The sequence below is a fragment of the Gossypium hirsutum genome, chromosome A12 (assembly GCF_007990345.1).
Source record: "Gossypium hirsutum isolate 1008001.06 chromosome A12, Gossypium_hirsutum_v2.1, whole genome shotgun sequence".
NCBI lineage: Eukaryota > Viridiplantae > Streptophyta > Magnoliopsida > Malvales > Malvaceae > Gossypium > Gossypium hirsutum.
The window spans coordinates 101,928,049-101,948,289 of record NC_053435.1 but is presented as its reverse complement, the minus strand read 5'-3'; the positions used below and the strand labels follow the sequence as shown (position 1 = coordinate 101,948,289).

Genomic DNA, 20,241 nt, shown 5'->3' with positions numbered 1-20,241 from the left:
TGATATCTCGAAAATCATGATATGACAATTATTTTTAGTCCTTTGACAATTAGGCACCAAAAACGTTTGACCACAAGTAAGCTGCTTATTCAGGCAGTAGATTTCATATTTAGTTGAATTTAACAAATTAGAGACACCTCAAGGCTTTCCTTCAACAGTCACTAATGACAGTTATTAGTACGAATAAAGGAGACTACTGAGATTTTTATCCTTCAAGTAACAAAGTAAATATGCTTCTGAAATCACCCAATGAGGATATGATCCTAATTAGCAAATAGTATAGCTGACTAATTTGTAAATGAACATGAATAACATCAAAATGCAGAAAAGATAGCATTCCAGAAAGCTTTGTGAACCATACGATATCACAGCTGCGATTTGTGCGAAGCACTAACTGTTATATGGAAAAAAAGGAAAAGATGTTGAAGGAATGCGACCAGTACTCTAATCCATGTATTAGGAAAAAGAATATCCAGGAACCTCTCTCTGCCTTTGAAGGACCTGCTCTGTCAAAACAACGGGTACCACATATTAGCAGCTACACAATAGCCATTATAAAGGTTTCTAAAAAAAAGGGCAAATATCTCAGTGCTGATTACAGATTTTAACTTATGCAACTGGAAATACCTGGTTCTATCCCCTAAAAGAAGAATATTACAAAAATCAAACTTAAAGAAAAACTCGACCAACCCATCACCCTTCACTTGAAAGATTTCCGGAACAATTAAGAATTAATTTAATCATGCATAAAGAATGTTCAAATCAACTAAGCTCTCCTAGCTTAAAAGCAAAGAAATGAAGAGGAAGCAATTCTGTTAAAATCAATTGTATTTAATCAACACTGACCAAAGAAAAAAAACCTTGAAATCCCTCAAAATAACGCCCCATAATAACCAATAATCCCACTAAAACTCAGACCTTGATTTCTAGAGAAACTAATTCCCAAAGCCCTAAAAACCCCAAACAAGATACAAAGCACAACAATCACTCTACAATATCAAAATAGTAAATTAGCAATTAAAAGAAACAGAGCAATTGATTATGAAACAGTAAAATGTAGCAGAAAAAAGAAAGTAAGGGGTGAAAATTGCTTGCCTGACTGTCAAAGTGAGAGAGTGAAGGAGAATAAATGGAATTTGACAAAAGAGAAGCAGAGCAAAATAAAAGTTTTGTTGAGAACCGATTCTTTCTTTGCTTTTTCAGAAGAGAAAAGAGTAGAGCAATGAAGGCTATGTGAGAGGGGCTGCTGACGAAGGTTTTAGAATGTTGAGGGTAAAATTAAATTATTTCGGGCTAATTTCTTGTTCCACACACCTTGAATCGCGTATTCAGTGGGGAGGTTCAAGTCCATATTCAACACGAGTCATAACCGTCAACCAAACAATAATTTGATGGTGGATTCGCTAAATTGGAGTGTAATGGATTTATACTTCCCAAAGTTTTCAATTCTTATTTAATTTCTCTCGTTTTTTTAATTTTTCATTATAAAACGCAATCATAATGATTTTGAAAAAAAAAATTAGTGCATTTCCGAAGGATTCTACATATTATGAAGGAGAGACACCTTGTTCATTCTGGATAATCGCAAAACATCCGAGCCTATTCCCGGCCTCCTGTTTGCAGACATAAAAGCAAATTTCCGAATTGACCAAGTCGTTGTAGAGAGGAAGGTAGTTTGCGCCCGAATGGGTTCCATTTGTCAATTGGTGGTGTCTTATTTGGTCAAAAGATTCAGCCTATGGATTGATTTCTTAACAATGACCTCATTTTTGGCTTTCCAAATGATAATCAAACATATCTTTTCTTACGGGGTGGTCACTATTCATTACACTTGAGAGCTAAGTCATGTGGGTCTTCTTGCATGGGATTTCCTTAATCTCATGATGATATTGATTAGACCATGTGCTCCTCTATAGGTGGCAAGTGATCTTCATATTTGAATGTTGGCAACATAAGGAACTTTTGCTATTGATATAAAATTCTAAAACTAAACACAAACAAGCCGCAACGTCGAATATAAATCTTTTGATAGAACTGCCATCAAATACAAATCTAAGAATTGAAATCAGTCTATTATCAGAACAATTGAATTAAAAGCTGTAAGAAGTTGCAGAAAGTAAAAAGTTGGCTGTTGAAATGAATCATCTCATTTACTTTGTGGAAGGTTCAAATATGGATGGTGAACAATGAATTTCTGGAGCACCTCCGGGCAATTATCGCTTGTTGGGAGTCCCTTACACTTCTGCCCATAATCAAACAACAGCTTTCTCATGTGACGTTCCGCTTCGTAGCCCAAGCCATCCAACCGTCTCAGTCCCGGTTCACATCGGCTAGTCTCAATCCCTCGATCACCTTTCACCACTGATTTCCACCATTCCCACGGATTACACTTCGATAACAGAATGGTAACTGTTTCATTATCTTCCAGTATCCAATAACTCTCACAAACTTTCACCGCCTGGAATAACTCGCCGTCGATCAACAACGGCTGACCCTTAACCCCCACTCGTAGAGACGTGTTCTTGATATCGCATATTACGACTTTCTTTTTGGTTCCGAAAGGAACTGGGACCTGAACCATGACGTCTCCTAGAGTTTGCGACCATGAATAGTTCTTCATGTCAAGACCATTGTTTTTGTTCGGCGGCGACGGATCGTCATGGGATGGCTTTTTGGTATCTGCTTCCAATGTTCTCAATCTCTTGTTCTCAGCATCTTCTTCTTCTTCTGATTCATCTTTCTTTTCCCGTTTTCTTTTCTTGATATCATCAAGAAGTGACAAGATTTTGTTCTCCATCTTATCTTCTTGATTGTCGTCGAAGATATCTGCAGCCATCTGAGATGCGAAGGCGAACGCAGATTTGAAAAACCCTATACGATTGGAAGGGTCGAAAACTGAACTGAAAGCCACTGGCGAGGCGGAGGGTTTCGACTCGTTTCCATCATCGACTTCCATGATTCAAGTCTGATCTGTGACAACCTTTGACGTGTAAACTTAACTCGAAGATACGAAAAACTAGGGTTCTTTCGGGTAAAAGTACCAGGAACTCCCTTCGGCCTCTATACTAAAAAATGGGGTAGTCTTTGAGTTAAAAAATTTTGAGCATTCAACTTAAATATTTAGTATTTAAGTGAAAATTTTATGGGTAAATTGTAAAAATAGTGATCTGCTTTTGATTTTATTTGGATCACTTAATTATTAATTTTTTATTTAATCATTCAACTTTTTAAAACTAAGAGCACGTTTGGTTCGCTGTATTGGATTAGAGGTGTATTGGATTAGAGGTGTAATGGAATAGAGGTGTAATAGCAAATCAACTGTTTGGTTGAATGTAATGGAATAGAGGCGTAATAGTAAAACTGTGTTTGGTTGAATGTAATAGAGGTGTAATAGCATAATGGAGAAAACTAAAATGACCAGAATACCCTTAGCATAAATTTGTTTTGGTAAATGATTATTGTTATTGTTATTTAAATTTTAATAAGATTATTTATTATCAAAAATAAATAATTTAATCATATTTAAACATAATTATTATTAAATATATTAAATATATTATAATTAAAATATATAATTTAATAAAATTCTTAATAATTAATATTCTTATATGAATTTACTCAAATCATAATATATGATACTATAAAAGATAATTTGAAATGATTAATATTAAATATATTTTAATTAAAATATATGATTTAATAAAATTTAAAATAATTATAACTAATAAATTATCTTATATGAATTTGTATAATTTAAAATAATTATTATTACATATAATTTAATAAGATATAATTTCATAAAATTATTGATAATAAATTTTCTTATATGAATTTATATAATTTAAAATAATTTATATAATAAATCTATTGTATAACTTTCTCAAAGAGGTTCTTTCATCGTCGGGCATGGGTGTTTAAACCAGATACTTTAAGAAAAATGAATACTCTGACAGGGGTATAAAAAAGGGATACTTCAAGCAAAATGAAGAGTCGGAGAAACATAGCTCTGTATATTCTCTCAGTTGCTATATTTTTTGGTTTTCTTACCTTATTCTCTGAATTTTCTTCCTCAATGAGGTTCTTTTTTATTTTTTGATTTTAGCTTTGCCCCTATGGCATGAACCTTGTGATGAATTAAAAAATTAAAGAAATATATAAAAATGGGTAAAATTACAATGAATCATTACTCCAAAGTTATAAACTAGTTATTCTAATATGATATTAGTTTACATGTCATAATATCCAAACATAATATTCATATATTAATAAAAGATTAATTTACTTTTTAATCTAATATATAAAGAGTAATTTACTCATTTTTCCAGTGGAAAGGGCAAAATACAATGCAACTCCTAATATAATGGCTTCTATAGTACTTTTACCGTTTTATTTGTTTTTTAAGTATTCTGAAGGAATTGGATTGCTTTTAGCATAGAACAGAGACCTATTACTGTGCAACTTATCAAATGGAGAATTGGAAGGTTGTTTTTTGGTAACTTTGATGTGCAACATTTGGATTATAATTTCTTTTGCAGAAATGATCATATGAACGAATTTCTTCTTCTATTTTTTGTTCATTAAAACTTGAGAGAGATTTCCCACAGACAGGATGGCTGTTAGAATAAAGCCTCATGGTGAATTCTATATTATATATTGGGATGCCTGCATATAGATCAGCCAAGTGCTAAGAAGAGCCAAGTAAACCGCAAGGAGAGTTAAACTATACTTCATTTTCTGTCAAATTAAGACCATCTCAAATATGCACAAGGACTTTGACAAATGTTGGTGAGGCAAATTCATCTTTTGCACAAGGTAACTTAATGACATTTACTCGAGCAAAATCAGAATATAAAATTGGTGAATTCACTCAAGGGTATGTCAAGTACATACCTATATCTAACGCTCATCAATTACATCCAGTTATAGATGTGGAGTATCTTTGCTTTTCTAAACTCAAAATCAATACTTGACATTGGTTTGCTTAAAAAATGTAAATAGTAATAATGTCTATCAAAATATCAACAACAACAATAATTAGAAAGGTTTGAGAGAAAAATCCATGAAAAAGAATTAATATGGTCATTCATGTGCCAAAGAAGTCCTAAAAAGTGCATTTATATGAAATAGAAACATTGGAAAATCAGCCTGTTTACTGCTGGAATTAAGGTAAATGATCAGCTACACAAAGCCAGCCTAGAAAAGTAAATCAACAATATAAAGACAAAAGATGAATTTTTCAATGAAAATATCCATGAGATTGCACATTTCTCATCCTGAAAGTTATTAAGACTATTATGACAGCTCAAGATACAATCTGTTAAATATATGCATAAAACAAAGTCAAATCAGTACCTCTAGGAAATCTAAAGTAGCCGAGGCAGAATTGAACCCTGTTCTTGGATCTTGACTAGAAATTCTTTCATTGCCTGTTTCTGACAACCGGCTTCTGAGTTGCTTTATAATGTTGTCCTTAAGTTCTTTGTTTGAATCCTTGGTTTTACTTGAGAATTTCTCCATACAGTTGAATTCAAATACTAAAGCAAGAGCCTCACATGCTGCTGCACATAGTGCTTCATCGTTACTGTCTAATATGTTGGAGAAGTATGTAATTGCCCTGCATCCAAATTTGCAGATCTATCAATGACATTTCAAATTTGTTTGTAGATGGAAAACAAAAAGAAAGACGATAACTATCTAGAGGTTGTAATTGTTAAAAATTTACAATAAATGAGACTTTTTAATTAAAAGGTAAATCCCTCAAAACTCCATCCAAACCTTATAACAAGCATGATAAATATGATTACTTCGACTGCTAGAAATTGCAGACAAGTGAGAATTGAGTAGCTAGATGTCTATATTTTCTTCATTCTACTTTGAACATAAGTATAGGAGTATCTCAAGTTTTGGTCTCCAGAAGAATCTGATCACATAATAGCATTATTGAAATGAAACATCTACGGCATTAATCTGAAATTGTTAAATGCTAATAGCATTCAACAAGTGAACTGCACACAAATAAGAATTGTATTTGCAAACAAAATAGCAGCCAATTTAAACAATGTCCTCATTGGCAATTGATTTCCATTTAACTTTCAGTGAAGTATGGGGCATGGAACTGATCTAGGAAAGATCAAGGAGATCTGGAGCTGGAAAATGATTGATAACTGTGTTACGCAAACTTGAGTGCAAGTGTCAGATCAGGCTAAATGTCCAAAATGGGTATGTTCGACTTTTTTCCAAGAATTTGTAGGGTCCTTGAAGGGTCATATCCCCATATCTATGGTCCAGATATAGGTCAGGCATTGATATTTCCGTAAAAAACAGTCAGAGAAATATAAAACAATAGCAATAAAATCCATACTTTACTAATACCCTTTCTAAAACCCCAAAAACTGAGAGTGAAGAAAGGAAAGAGCTAGCTACTTAAGGTGACCATATCAGTATCCAACTAAGTAATAGTTCCCTTGTACCATAGAGATGATCTTCAAAGTAACAAATTCAGGAAGTGGCACCGCATGAGGAACACAAACATGTGGAAGCCAAACAATTTATGATTTTACAGACCTGCAACTGATCTAAGCATAGCCATATATAGGATGACTGGAAAATTGGATAGAGAGTAGGCCAAATATGATAACTATCAAATTAACTTACTCTCATATGCCTCTTTGTACATATCTATCAGGCGAGAGCCAATTCCTTTTCTATAGTACTCCCAGTCAATGGGTTCAGGTTCCTGCTTAAGAAATCGGATTATTAACAAGATAGGACTGAAACCTTGAACAAAACTAAAATTTCCTTAAAAATGAGAAAAAAAGGTTCCAAAATCAAACCTTGAACAAAAAAATTCAACCTTATTGAAAATTTATTTCAATATAAAATATTAAAATCATCATTAAAAAACTAAAACCCTAAGATCTAATCAACGGATTAACCCAACAAATCTATGAAAAAAATCAACAAAAATGCTAAAAAGGAGCTAGGGATTAGAGAGAATATAAGAAAAAGACCTGGCTGAATTTGGTTTGTAAAGTAGAGTTAACTTCATCAAAAGTGCGACGAAGAGTAGCGAACTCTTTGCGAGCCTCATCGGAGACCAAAAGCTTAGCCATCCCTTCCCAATCAATGTTCTTTGATGCTTTGAACGCGACATCGAGACTTTCTTCCCCGGTCCGCTCATTTTTCTCGCACTTTCTCGCTTCCCAAACGCGAGACGGTGGAGATTTGGTTCGAAGAAAACTGCTGTTGACGTTGGGAGGGAGAGGGTGGGGTGGAGCAGCAGATTTTGGCTGGGGAGGGTAAAACAGAAACGATTAGCTAATCCTTACTTTTGAAACGGATTGGCTAATCGTTGTTCAAGCAGAGAAAATGAGTATTACATCCGTGTTGTAATAGGCCTGTAATAGGCAATACATCAAACCAAACACGGGATTAAGTGGGGATTAGTGGGGCCCACGGATTTGGGGTATATTGGTTAATCCAATACACCCAACCAAACATGCTCTAAATATTTTAAGCTGAAGTGGACTTTTTTATTAATCTAATAATAAAATTAACTTCTAATATTAATAGATTGTATTCATTTGATCCTAAATATAATAAATTTAATAAATTTAGCTCTCAATGTTTACAAAATTAGTCATTTTAGTTTTAATTCTCAAAATAATAATAAATTTGGCCTCAATATTTAAAAAATATATCAATTTAGTCCTAACTCTAAAAATTTTAAAAAAAAATCATTTTTATACTTTATAACCCATCAAGTAACCTATGTGAGATATTAAAATAGGAAGAAAAAAATACATTCTTTCAAGTCATTTGCAACATTTTTTTTACAATAATTTAGGCTACACATTAGACCAAACTAATTGATTTGAAACTTAAATAGAATAATTGACTGCATTATTACTCGAATAGATAACGTTTTTAATACATTTATTTTCTTTTGGATCCTAATTTTTTTGTATTTTATCTCAATTTTTTAGAATTCTTTTCCAAGTAACTTGGAAACGAGTACTTTTTTTTTCTTATTTTAATATCACATGGGTTAGCCATATAAAAGACAAAAAAACCTAAATTTAATCCAATAGAGTCAAATTTTTTTATTAAAGTTGAGGGTTAGGTTGGGGTGGGTTAATTTTAAAAATAGTCGGGTTGGGTTTAGAATGAAACCGCCCACCCTACCTCGAGATATTTATGAAATTACCATCTATACCTATTTAATATTAAATTAAATTAAAAATCTTTAAAATTTATCACTACTAATCTCATTCTATGGCCTCTATACTAATCCCATTTTACCCTTATAAGGTTATTTCTCTCATTTTTTGGCTTCTTAATTTAATAACTTATAGAAGGAATCTTTGTTTCTTTTTTTTCTTCTATGTTGTAATTACAACATGTATGTGTAAATATACATCAGCACACAACTCCAAAAATAAATTAAAGTAAATTTAATAAGAAATGGTGTCAAAACTTTTTATTTAAGAAAAAATAATTGATCACAATTTTACAGAAAAATTAAACTCAGGTCGGATTGGATCAAAGTCGGGTATGCTATTAATTTTCAGTTTGGCGTGGGTAAATTTTTTTTAGTCAAGGTCAGAGATAGCCACGGGGGGTATGCTCTCAAATGCAATTTTGATGGTGCTATTTTTGTTGATAGTGGGCATATGAGATGGGACATACTTGTGCGCAAAGAGGAGGGGGATTTTGTGCAGTGTATCTTCAGTTTTATGAAAAGTAAGGTTGATCCTTTTATGGTGGACATTTTAGCGGCTCGTTAGGTTTTGTCTTGGTTTCAGTCATGTCACATGGATGACATTATTCTTGAAATTGATAGCCAAAGATTGTGACAAGCTCTCTCTTCTGGTGCTTTGGAAGTTTCTGGTTCTAAGATATTATTATTGAATTGTCATAATCTTATTTCGGGTTTTCATTCTTTATCTGTTTAGAAATGGTGACTTCATTTAAAGCGAAATAATTTGGTTGTATTAGTTGTCTTTCTTTCGCTGTTGTTTTTGTTTATGCTAATAGATTGGAGCATTTAGGTAAAAAACGAGGAGTTTAAGGGGCGGTGTATGAGGTAAACTTGTTGGGTTAGATACACTTGTGTTCTTAATTGTTTTCACTTTATTTATTTTTTCAATTTCTTTTTGTTTTTTGTTGATATGATTTTATTTCAAAAAATTAATTTATTTTTATTTATCAAGACCACAGTCTTTATCATTAAAGTCAACCTATTGCAACAACAGTAAAGAGGCCAATAGTAAAACCGATGCAACATCAAATAAAATTTTCAATGAAAATCTGTTTATTTATTAATATATGATTACTATAATTTAAATCAGTAATTAAGTTGATTTTCAATTCAATTAAAAAATTATAAAAAAAACTTATTTATTTTATTTAATAATATTTTTAGAGTGTTTTTACCTTTTTTATATTTTTAGGCAAAATCCAAAAAAATTAAATTGAACCAATAAAAGGATTATATTTGTTATTTTTTATATCAATTTTTTTATAAATATATTTATTGTATAATTTTCTCACTCACATTATAGGGTGTGCCGTAATTTGGTATTAATTATATTAATAATTATTTTTATTTTTTGGAGTTAGTTATATTAATACTTATTTAAAATGATAATATATATATATAATAATTAATAACCAATTAGCAAACCTTTTTTTCTTTTTACTATTTCTCCTTTTGTGTCTGTATATGTATTACTGTATGCGAATGAAAAGTGTAAATTAGATCCAATTTGATATTATTATTCCTATAAAAATGTTTACCTTCTTTTTAAAATAAATTATCAAATAATTCTAATCCATTCCTCTACAACTCATGAAAACATTTTAATCTCACAGTCCATTATTTAAATTATTTTTTTAGAATATATTATTTTATTTTTGAGTTTCAAATATTGTAGATGTGATTAGGGTTGAGCATTTAATCAAATTGAGTTGAATTAGTAAATTTTTTTTAATCGAAGTTAAATAAATTTGTTCGACTAAAATTAAAAAATTAAACTAATCGTATTGAAATGTTGTTGACCGTATGAATAAATTTAAATTAAAAAACATAAATAACATATATTTAAAAAACATTTGAAAATAAAATAAGAGAAAAAAAATAAGATAATTAGTAGGATAAACTTAATTTGGTAACTTACTTGTTTTACATTTCAAATTTATCATTAAGGAACTTTAATATATATATATATAATTTAGTATTTTTATATATTTTAAGATTTCTTAATAATTTTTAATTTTTTTGAACACATTTATTTATAAAATTTTGGGAGAAAATATTTTATAAACAATTTAATATTTTAAAGATTATTTTGTAATTTTTTTAGAGGAACTAATTTGCATATTTTCAAAAATGTTAGAGAGTCAATTTGTTATTCGAATTGTTAAATTCAATTCAACTTAACTCGAAAAATCGAGTTACTTCTTCGAGTTGATTTGAAAAAAACAAATAACTCAGATAACTCGAAATTAAAAAAAGAAAATTCGAATTTTCAAATTGAGTTTTACCCATCTAATCTCTACTTATTTTTGATAAAATTTAAGAACTAGTGACTAAGAATCTTGAATTTTGTTTCGCTTGTGGAAACTAAAAGGCAACGTTTTGATGATTTTGAGGGTAAAATCAACAAACTCTTGGGAGCTTGAGTTTTGGAGAACAAGTAAATAATGGCCATACGGCTGTGCTTGTATATACTTTCATACTTATGTAGAATGTTGTTTGTATGCGTAACATTGTTTCCATCATAGATATTATATAGATGGCCAAGGCTGAGACATCTGCCCTGCCAATCGTTGAGTCTATCAAAGTATATATGTTTTACATGTTGCCTGAATCCGAAATGATCCGTTCAATCTCTTCTAAGAGCCGCTCCTTTTCATCTGTCAACTCCTCGTTCTGCTTCTGCAATTCTTCTATCTGCTTTGTTTGTTCCGAGTCCTTTCTGTAATTAACATAAAAAAAATCTGAGATTTAAATTTTCACTACAATGCCAAATTGATGAACAGGAAAAAGGAAGAAAAAAGAGTAAAATATCGTATTCTTTACCTATATGTATATGATGAGCAAGTAACATAATAAATTTGATGTGAAGTTACCTGTTCATGAAAGACAAATTAAGCTTGAGTGAACGCACTTCCTTCTCGAGAGTTTCACAACGCTTTAAGACTGCTTGCATGTCGGATGGGATTGGTGGGGTCAAATTCCTTTCTTTTGCCTCTGCCATCCTGATTCATCAAACAATAAACACCTTTTTAACTATGACTATGGTGATAAATAAAAAGCTTGATTATATTCTTAATTGGAGAAGACAAATACAGAGCTCATTGCCAAGGAAAAGCATAGCACAGATGGTTTAACTTACTTTCTTGACCTTTCCACTCTTCGTTTTTTTGTAGGGTCTGTCCTATCCACTGCATTATTTTTGGTTAGATTAGTGTCTTAGTGAAGATTACCAAACCACCTCAAGAGCGCACAGATTTTGCCACCACTATTCTACGATAGAAGCCAAATAGGAAAGCTGAGTACCTGAATCTGCTGATGTTACAGACCCGTAGCGAACTAGGCCTCCCCTTTGCTAATGATTCCAGGGTAAAAAGAAAAAAGAAGTAAGTACATTGTACCAAGGTTCACAGTTCACACCATAGTTTGGGAAGTACGTTAAATTCATACCAACTAAAAGAAGTATACCTTCCGATCATCTTTCAAGTTGTCAATTATCCTTTCTCTGAATTCTGTTGTTGAATAGAGAAAAACCTCATATCAAGTGATGAGCATATGATTATTATAAAGCTGGTTATAGGGTCATAATTTTATGTGAACAAGATAACGAATCAACCATAGGCAACTGTAAAGATATCTGTTTGGGGAAAATTGATATAAGCTCGGTTATGTGTAATGTGAAACTTCAGTGCATAATGCATACCTTTAGATTTAGAGCCATTTTCTGAGTTCCAGTTGTTTCCAGCTTGTTTCTTTGTGCTTTCACATATGCTTAAGGTTTGACTTGAGTTGCTCGGGCCGTCACATGCATCCAAACCAGATGAAATCACCGGTGCAGCAGCCGAGGATTCGCTTTGAGAAGCTTCTCGAGAAACTGCGCTCAACTGAATTGTGTTTATGGGATTTACAAAAGCTTCCAAGTCAAGATCCATAGGCCCCTGAACAGCTTGTACAACCCCGGGATTTGTTACTTGGCCAAGGGGTAAGTCTGCGAAACCCCCTGGAATTTCATGAAAATGATTCCCTTGTCCTTGGTTGAAGGTGCCATTAGGCACAATAAAACTATCTTTGACCGCTTCTTTCTCGATTTGGTTGCCGAGCTTTTTACGTTCTAGTGTACCCTTTAGCATGCTCACAACGGAAGAAACTTTATCTACATTTCCAGTTTGGAGTGCATTAAATGTAGATGAGGATGAATTTGATGGAGACATGAATGTGCCCAACTGATTAGGAATCTCAGACATGGTGATATCATTGAAACCATTCGGATCCGGTAATTCTTCTTTCATTTTGTTGACTCCATTTCCATAAGGATTGAGTACAGCCTCCATACCAAGCGATGTTTGAGCATTTTGCATGGCAGCATATCTCTTCCTATGAAACACAGGTTGATTAACGGACAATTCCTTATTGAAAACCGATGAAAATGTACAAAATCATTGAACTTCCGAGGGATTAATGGAGAGGTAACTCCTATAAGCCTAAACTAGAAATTAGTATTACCTTAATTCAGAAGATCTGCTTCTTGTCATGGGCTGTGAACTATGAAACCATGCCTGCATTAAGAAGTGGGATAACATCAGAAGGTGATGGACCTTTGTTGATTTGATGTTTGTGTGAAAAAAACTGTTTACACACTAACCTTGGCCAAATATAAATTACTAGCCTGAAATCCCCTTTCGCCAGCAGTTCTGAAGAGAAATGAACTAACAATGTAAAAAACATGCAGAATTGTAAAATAAAAATAGCTTTTACAAGTGTGATGCAGTGTCACCTGGCTGAATTTTGATTCAAGTCCCCTGATGTTTCTCCCCCAACGGAATTATTTTGCAGAAGTAATACATCACTGCTCTTTTTCTTTTGAAGCAAAGTGGTAGGCTGTTGACTCGACAAACTGGCCATCTCTGTTGATAATCTGCACTCAGTTAAATAGTATGTCAAGTCTAATTTTCAACAAGAATCTTGAATAAATACTAGCTTGAGTTCGGATATATATACCTTCGCGACGCTTGCCGAGTACGATGTGCTATATTAGAAGAATTGTGACCCTGGTTCTGAAACACACAAACTACATCAGCCTCAAAGTTATAAGTTCCCTGGTTAAGGTTTGATGGAAACTTGTAGTAGTAATGTAAAATTTGCAAAACCAGTGAATAGTAGAAGTTTCTTGCCTCTCCATTGGTGAGCCAGCTTCTGAAAAGCTCCTCACTATCAGCACGAAAATTCTGAGAGAGATTCTTAAACCCCAACATCTCCATATTTGGAACTGGCATCCCCATTGGACTCTCCATCAATGACTTTATAAAAAGCTCCTCACTTGAGTTCCTATAAAAATCTGAAAATTGTCTCCCTTCTGTCTCCATCCCACTCTTTTCACCGTAACTTCTGTGGCTCGGAGGCAATTGATATGACTCAAAACTCTGCTTATTACTACTTCCTGGCTTTAGCAAAGAATCACTTGGCAAGCTTCCCTCCTTCCCATCATTGACCATATTATTACCTTTGCCCCTCTGTAGTAAACAAATGGATTCTGTGAATGATTTGAATCTTTGCAGTAGTGTAAAGATCCCTGGAAGAGAACTCTGTTAGTATTATGTTTTTTGTTAGCTCACAATCTCAAGAAACCCAATTCATCCAACTCTTGAATCAACAAATGCAAAAATAGTTTCAACAAGATCAAGCTGAAAACGAGGCCAAAGCTAGGAAATTAGACCCAGCTAGGGACTAGGAAAAATAAACTTCTTTAAAAATAAGGGTCTAATGCAAGTAGATTAAACGGCATACCTAAGCCTACAAATTTTGTTTTGTTTATTTGAATAATTAAGGGTGTGGGGTTAGCATAAACAAATGCTAAAAACATGGGAATCTTGGAATTTTGAGTTTGTTTAGATTCTAACCTACTATCAATTGTCTTTTTCAATATTAACTTTCTGGTAACGGTGGGGAGTATTGAGTGAAATTTTAAATTATAGCCTACATTACATTAGTTGGTACACATCTATGGTTAATTTGATTATTAGTGTAATAACGTGAGAAAAAAATTATTTAATGTGCATATATTAAAATAGAAGATGAATCTCATAGCTTAATGGTTAGGGTGTTTATTGCCTTAAATGTGGTCTGAGTTTGAGTCGCGCTAATTTTATGACTAAATTTAAATTAAAAAGGATAATATAATTTGATGCACCGTTAGTGAATAATTATGACACATTACTATTAAATTAAACAAATAAATATGGAGGGCTGCTAAATAAATACTAATAATTTTATTTCAACAAAATTAAACATTAATAATAACTATTATAAATAAATATTAATAACTTTCAGATTCAAAATTCCGGTATAAAAGTTTAAGGTCTTAAATTTTTGAAATTTGAGTTGTAACATTTATTTATAAGTAATTATTATTTAATTATGTTTAAATAAGTTATTCGTATTTATTGATAAATCCTCCACTATTTTTTTATTAAACTTAATGATGAGGTGTCATGTTATTATTCAAAAATAATATATGAAACTTATAGTATAATTAAAAAATTTATTTAAATCAAATTCATGAAATCCCAAAATATAAAATCTCTTCTATATTTATTTAGTTTAAAGAGATTGAAAAATGCTAGCGCGGTAGCCAAAAAAGGAGAGGTTTTGCGTGTTGAAGTTGAAGGCATTGGGTGACAAATAAATTAGAAAAAAATGAAGTGACGACTAGCATGAAAAAGACAGCATTTTATTTCTTTCCCTTTAAATAAATGTGTAGTTGTTGAGGGGCATTTTCAACTTGCATTTTCATATTATGCGTGTGATTTCAACTTGAATTTCTATATAGAATGGATTTGAGCAGCAATGGTGCCTTAGTGTTTTCTTCATAAAAAAGGAAGGTGGTTTTGTAGTTTAAGATGGTTAGTGTTGGTAACTATATTTTTACTATAGAGTTTAATCATTAATGATTAGGAATAGGAGAATCTTTGTTTTTATTTAGTTTCATCTTTAGGTTAAGTTAAATCAATGATTTGTGCTGACTCCAAAGTTTATTATTTAGGCGGATCGGGTTGTATAAAATATGAAGGAAGGAAGCCGACGTACGCTTATAAAATAATTAAAGAAATAATCAGTCAATTTGACTGAAGCTTTGTTTATGATTATGAAGGGAGCAAATGGGCGTTGGATTTTGATTATGGTTTATACGACAGGTATTTGGTATAATTCCATAGAATCTTCATTTCATGAATCATCATCACTAGTACTATTTGGAATGCCGACTTTTTGGGTGATTCCTTGTCAACTTAGGGTTTCTCTTTTCTTTTAAGAATAATATCGGGATTTAATAAAAATGTGTATGCTCTTCTTGTATGGTAGCAGTTGCTGTGTATAAAAAAAGTGTTTGTAAGTAAAGTAGTTACCTCAGGAAGAGAAAAAGGGTTAATGAATCCTTGTTAAGAGCTGGTGTGTATAAAAAAAAGGGTTAAATCTCATGCAAAAGGCGTCATATCAAGGTATATTCAACTTGAGATATAAGCTCCTACATTAGCTACACTTCAAAACTTACCCTTGTCTTTTATCTAATTTATGCATTATAAAGTATTCATAAACATAAGATCTCATCACATTTGATCACCTCAACTTGTTTCCATCCAAAAGTGACTGAAACAGTATTCATCAATACTCGATGACTCAACATATCAAATCTGCAATTGTAAATAGAGAATATTAAGATATTTATTAAATTGAGTCAAATAATAAGCTTATTTGTTAAAAATGATAAAACTTTCCAAAATTTGTATTAGTTTTAATATGGTATGGATAAGAGTTCTCGACAACTTAAAATTGTTGTGAATTAAAAATTGTCTAATGGTCTTATAAGTTTTTAGTTTTTTTCAAAAATATCAATTAAGTCCCTATATTTTTTGTGCACTTTCAATTGAGCCTTTGAATGTTAAAATTATAATCTATTAAGCCCTTTGATTATCAATTGTCAACTCTTACAGAATAGAATCAGGGGCGAAACCAGAAAAACTTTTTAGGGGAGCCGGATAAAAATTTAATTTTTTATAGTTTATATTTTTATAATTTGTAAATGATTAAATCAAATTTTTATAATTTTAAGGGGGGCCAAAGTGCAATTTTACCTTTACTAATTTAAAATTTTTAAAAAATTTTAAGGGCCTAAACTACAATTTTACATTTTAAGGGGGGCCGGGGCCCATGCCAGCCCCCCTGACTTCGCCCCTAAGTAGGATAGCTATATTTTCTTGGATTTTTTACCATGTGGCAAAAATTGGTATTTTATATAAAAAATCATTAAAAATTTATAGAAAATCATAAAAACTATAAAAAAAATTTAAAGTTCGAATTTATAAAAATATAGAAAAGTATAAAAGTTATTATAAATGAAAAAACAAATTATAAAAACTTTGTAGAAAAATATAAAAAATTATTAACATAATAAAAAATATTAAAAATATATAATAAAGTGCAAAAAATTATAAAATATTATTAAAAAGTACGTCAATAATAATATAAAATTACAAAAAATAAAAATTATAAAAAAAAATAAAAATATGAAATTTACAATTTTATATACAATCTCGACTTACCTTCTCAACTCTTTTCCCCATTCAATGTACCCATGTTGTGGTTCATTTAGAGTACTTTTACAATTCAATTTCATCGCAGACAATGTTTGGATAACACCCCTGTGGATTCTTATGGTTGAAAAAATAAATGATTTCTAACCGTTTTCTTATCCTATAACAAACATAAATCAATTAGATAACAAACGATAGGATAGTTACATTGATGAATCTGCTTGTCTATGAGGCATCTATTCTTTTCTTACTATAATACATTATTTTAACTGCATCGCACTATGTATCATTTAATAACTAAATAGATCTCCTATCTTTAGTTCAAATCGAATTTGAAAGGGAAGAATTTCAAGTATATTTAGAACTAAATAAATCCCATCGACATGATTTCCTATACTCACTTATTTTTCATGAGTACATTTATAATTAGATCCATTAATGATTTCAATCAATATTCGATTTTTGGGCACAATAATAAATTGTATTCTTAAATGATAACGGAAGTATTTGCATTAGTGAAGCTGCACCCCTAGTTTTGCTACAGTGAAAATTTAAACGTTTTCAACGCAGCGTTTCTTCCAATTTTGCCCATATATTTCGCTTGTTTTTTCTTACCGTCCAACTATACTACCATTATTTCAGTAACTTTTTAGTAAATATATTTAGATAAATTTTATAACAAATCATTATAAAATAAAAATAAAATGATATGTATCAATAATTTTATTAAGATTATTTAATACTACAACTATCGTTAAACTATATATAAAGATACTACCTATTATGACCCCCTTTATTTTCTAAAGTTTTAAATTATTTACTTTTATTTTATTAATATAAATAAAGTCTAGTAAATTTTAATTATATTATATTAATATAAATTTGATTTTTTTAATTTTAATATATATGAATACACATTTTAATTTAATTTCCATAATGGTTATTTTTTGTTTTTGCCTCACCGTTACAGTTACGTTTGAACTGAAACATACACCCATCACTATTTTTAATCTCACTGTGTAACGACCCTAACCTGAATCCATCACCAAAACAGGGTTACGGAGCATTACCGAAGTTTACAAATTAATTATGAGACATTTCATTTCATCTAGCATTCATATTTGAAACCAATCAAAATCATACATATTGTCCCTTAAACAAGCCTTCGAGACCCAAATTTACGCATTAGAAACACATAGTGACTAAGTCGAAAACTCAAAAAAATTTTCGAAAACATTTAAAGTTTCTAACACTGCAGGGGTCACATGGTTGTGTGGCCATGCCGTGTGACTCACATGGTTTGTAGGCACACCCGTGTCTCAAGTCGTGTGGGTATTCGAAATAGGGACATACGGCCGTGTTTCAACCCATGTTCGTGCCCCTGTGAGTATACTAACTTGGGTCACACTGCCTAGCACACAGTGCAAATTTAAGATATAGGGGACACACGACCATGTCACCTGGCCGTGTGTCACACACTGTTGAAACACACACCCGTGTCTCTGCCCGTGTGGACGAAAATAGACCATTTTACAAGCCATATTTCTCACTCAATTTTGTGTCTATCTACAATCAACGTTACACATATCAATAAGCCATAACTAGACATTCAAAACAAGCCAAAATAAGTGGCTAAACTCAACACACTACATATAAGCCATCATTAAACAAAATATCTATACATCTCATTATAACCAAAATCAAAACATTTGAAAATACCAATAGAACTGATGGATAGTGTGATATATTTCCGACAAGCCTCCAACCCAATCGAGTTTTCGATAATCTGAAAAGTAGAAGAAAACAAATACATAAGCAATGAATGCTTAGTAAGCTTGTATAAACTTTAATCATAATACCTCCTTTTCAAATATGAAATTTATACTTATCAAGAATAATCTAATATTGCTACCACAGTACTCATGAAGTTATATTTAACAACTCACTAAGTGAATAAATCTACAGTATCACTTATACATAGTATTCCTAGTATAGTAGGATTTTAAACAACTTCAACTCTTCCAAAATTTCTTTATTTTCATTTGCGTTTCTTTACTTTCCACAGTCATTCCATATGCATAACATACCAATCATAAGCATATCATTCAACCATAGATACAAGCTAGTGCATTTAAACATAGACCTTTTTCCAACTAATCACATGATAACTCATTTTATAAGAAATTGCATAACTTAAAACTTACCACTCTTTCATGAGCACAAGTATATTTTCATTTGAGCACTTACCCTTTCAACGCATCATATAATAAACATATTACCATTTAACCAGTAACTTGACACTTGTCTAAGTGACAACAACAACACTTGTTAGCATATTTGAACATATTTCATATAAATTCAACATTAATAAACTTATTTTATCAACATGTCACACTTGAATTTATTACTCATCACAACTTACATAATTTCCATGTATCAACATATCAAGATATTGATATATATATATACATATCATGACACATATCATTCTCTTACTATTTCTTCATATACATATATCATCCAAAAACAACTCCTGTTATCTTACCATTCGAAAAACGACTTACGGATATGAGTACATCATTTTCAGAAGTCCGAAGGCTGAACAGAAGCTCACAAGAGATAAACAGAAAGTAAACACGAAAGTTCGTAACAAATGCTGAACCTCGGTTTACTTGAGTAATTCACCGTCAATTTATCCTTTACATTTTTCGTCAATTCATCATTTACATTCGTAGTGCCATAACCTAGTTATCGTCTTATCATCAGCATGTTATAGCCCGGCTATAGTCTTACATATAAACACTGCCATGGTTCAACCATGGTCCTACGTTCATAGTGCCATAACAAAGTTATGGTCTTATCCGTCAATTCATCCTTTGCTACAGAACGATTGTACTCAATCCCACGTTCCACTTGTTTTAAACATTTAATTCAATTTTATAATTTAACAATAATTTTGTTTTCAGTAATGGATATGAATAAATACATAATATCATTCATCAATTTAAAAAATAAACATTAAAGTTTAACCATACAAACTTACCTGAATTGAGTTGTAATAATTGCAGTAGTTCAGTGACTATTCTGCAATTTTTCCTTTTTCACGAGTATCTACGAAATCTTGATCTTGTCCTATTGATTTCAATCGTTAACTTGATTTTCTCTCTCCTTCAACTTCTATTTCTTGAATCTAACTTGATATTCGAGCTCACCATTGTCTCATTATTATTTTTCTCTCTTAGTTAAACTTACCTGAATTGAGTTGTAATAATTGCAGTAGTTCAGGGACTATTCTGCAATTTTTCCTTTTTCACGAGTATCTACGAAATCTTGATCTTGTCCTATTGATTTCAATCGTTAACTTGATTTTCTCTCTCCTTCAACTTCTATTTCTTGAAT

At 31.5% G+C, this 20,241-nt stretch overlaps 2 protein-coding genes and 1 pseudogene across 2 annotated transcripts; all 3 read right to left on the bottom strand.

The window, feature by feature from the left end:
* Positions 1-2,146: 2,146 nt before the first annotated feature.
* Positions 2,147-2,956, bottom strand: LOC107944267 (protein BOBBER 1). The gene has a single exon (XM_016878092.1). It carries the CDS (start codon positions 2,954-2,956, stop codon positions 2,147-2,149), a length of 810 nt encoding a protein of 269 aa, XP_016733581.1.
* Positions 2,957-6,428: 3,472 nt separating this feature from the next.
* LOC121211090 (ATP synthase subunit d, mitochondrial-like) lies at positions 6,429-7,360 on the bottom strand (annotated as a pseudogene).
* A 3,338-nt stretch (positions 7,361-10,698) lies between these two features.
* LOC107946816 (protein CYCLOPS) lies at positions 10,699-14,044 on the bottom strand. Its single transcript, XM_016881279.2, has 11 exons — positions 13,429-14,044; positions 13,256-13,311; positions 13,032-13,172; positions 12,900-12,948; positions 12,761-12,813; positions 11,961-12,631; positions 11,726-11,769; positions 11,564-11,612; positions 11,400-11,448; positions 11,134-11,262; positions 10,699-10,979 (listed from the first exon to the last, which is right to left on the bottom strand). The coding sequence occupies exons 1-11, from the start codon at positions 13,747-13,749 to the stop codon at positions 10,856-10,858; spliced, it is 1,686 nt and encodes a 561-aa protein (XP_016736768.1). The 5' UTR covers positions 13,750-14,044; the 3' UTR covers positions 10,699-10,855.
* Positions 14,045-20,241: the final 6,197 nt, after the last annotated feature.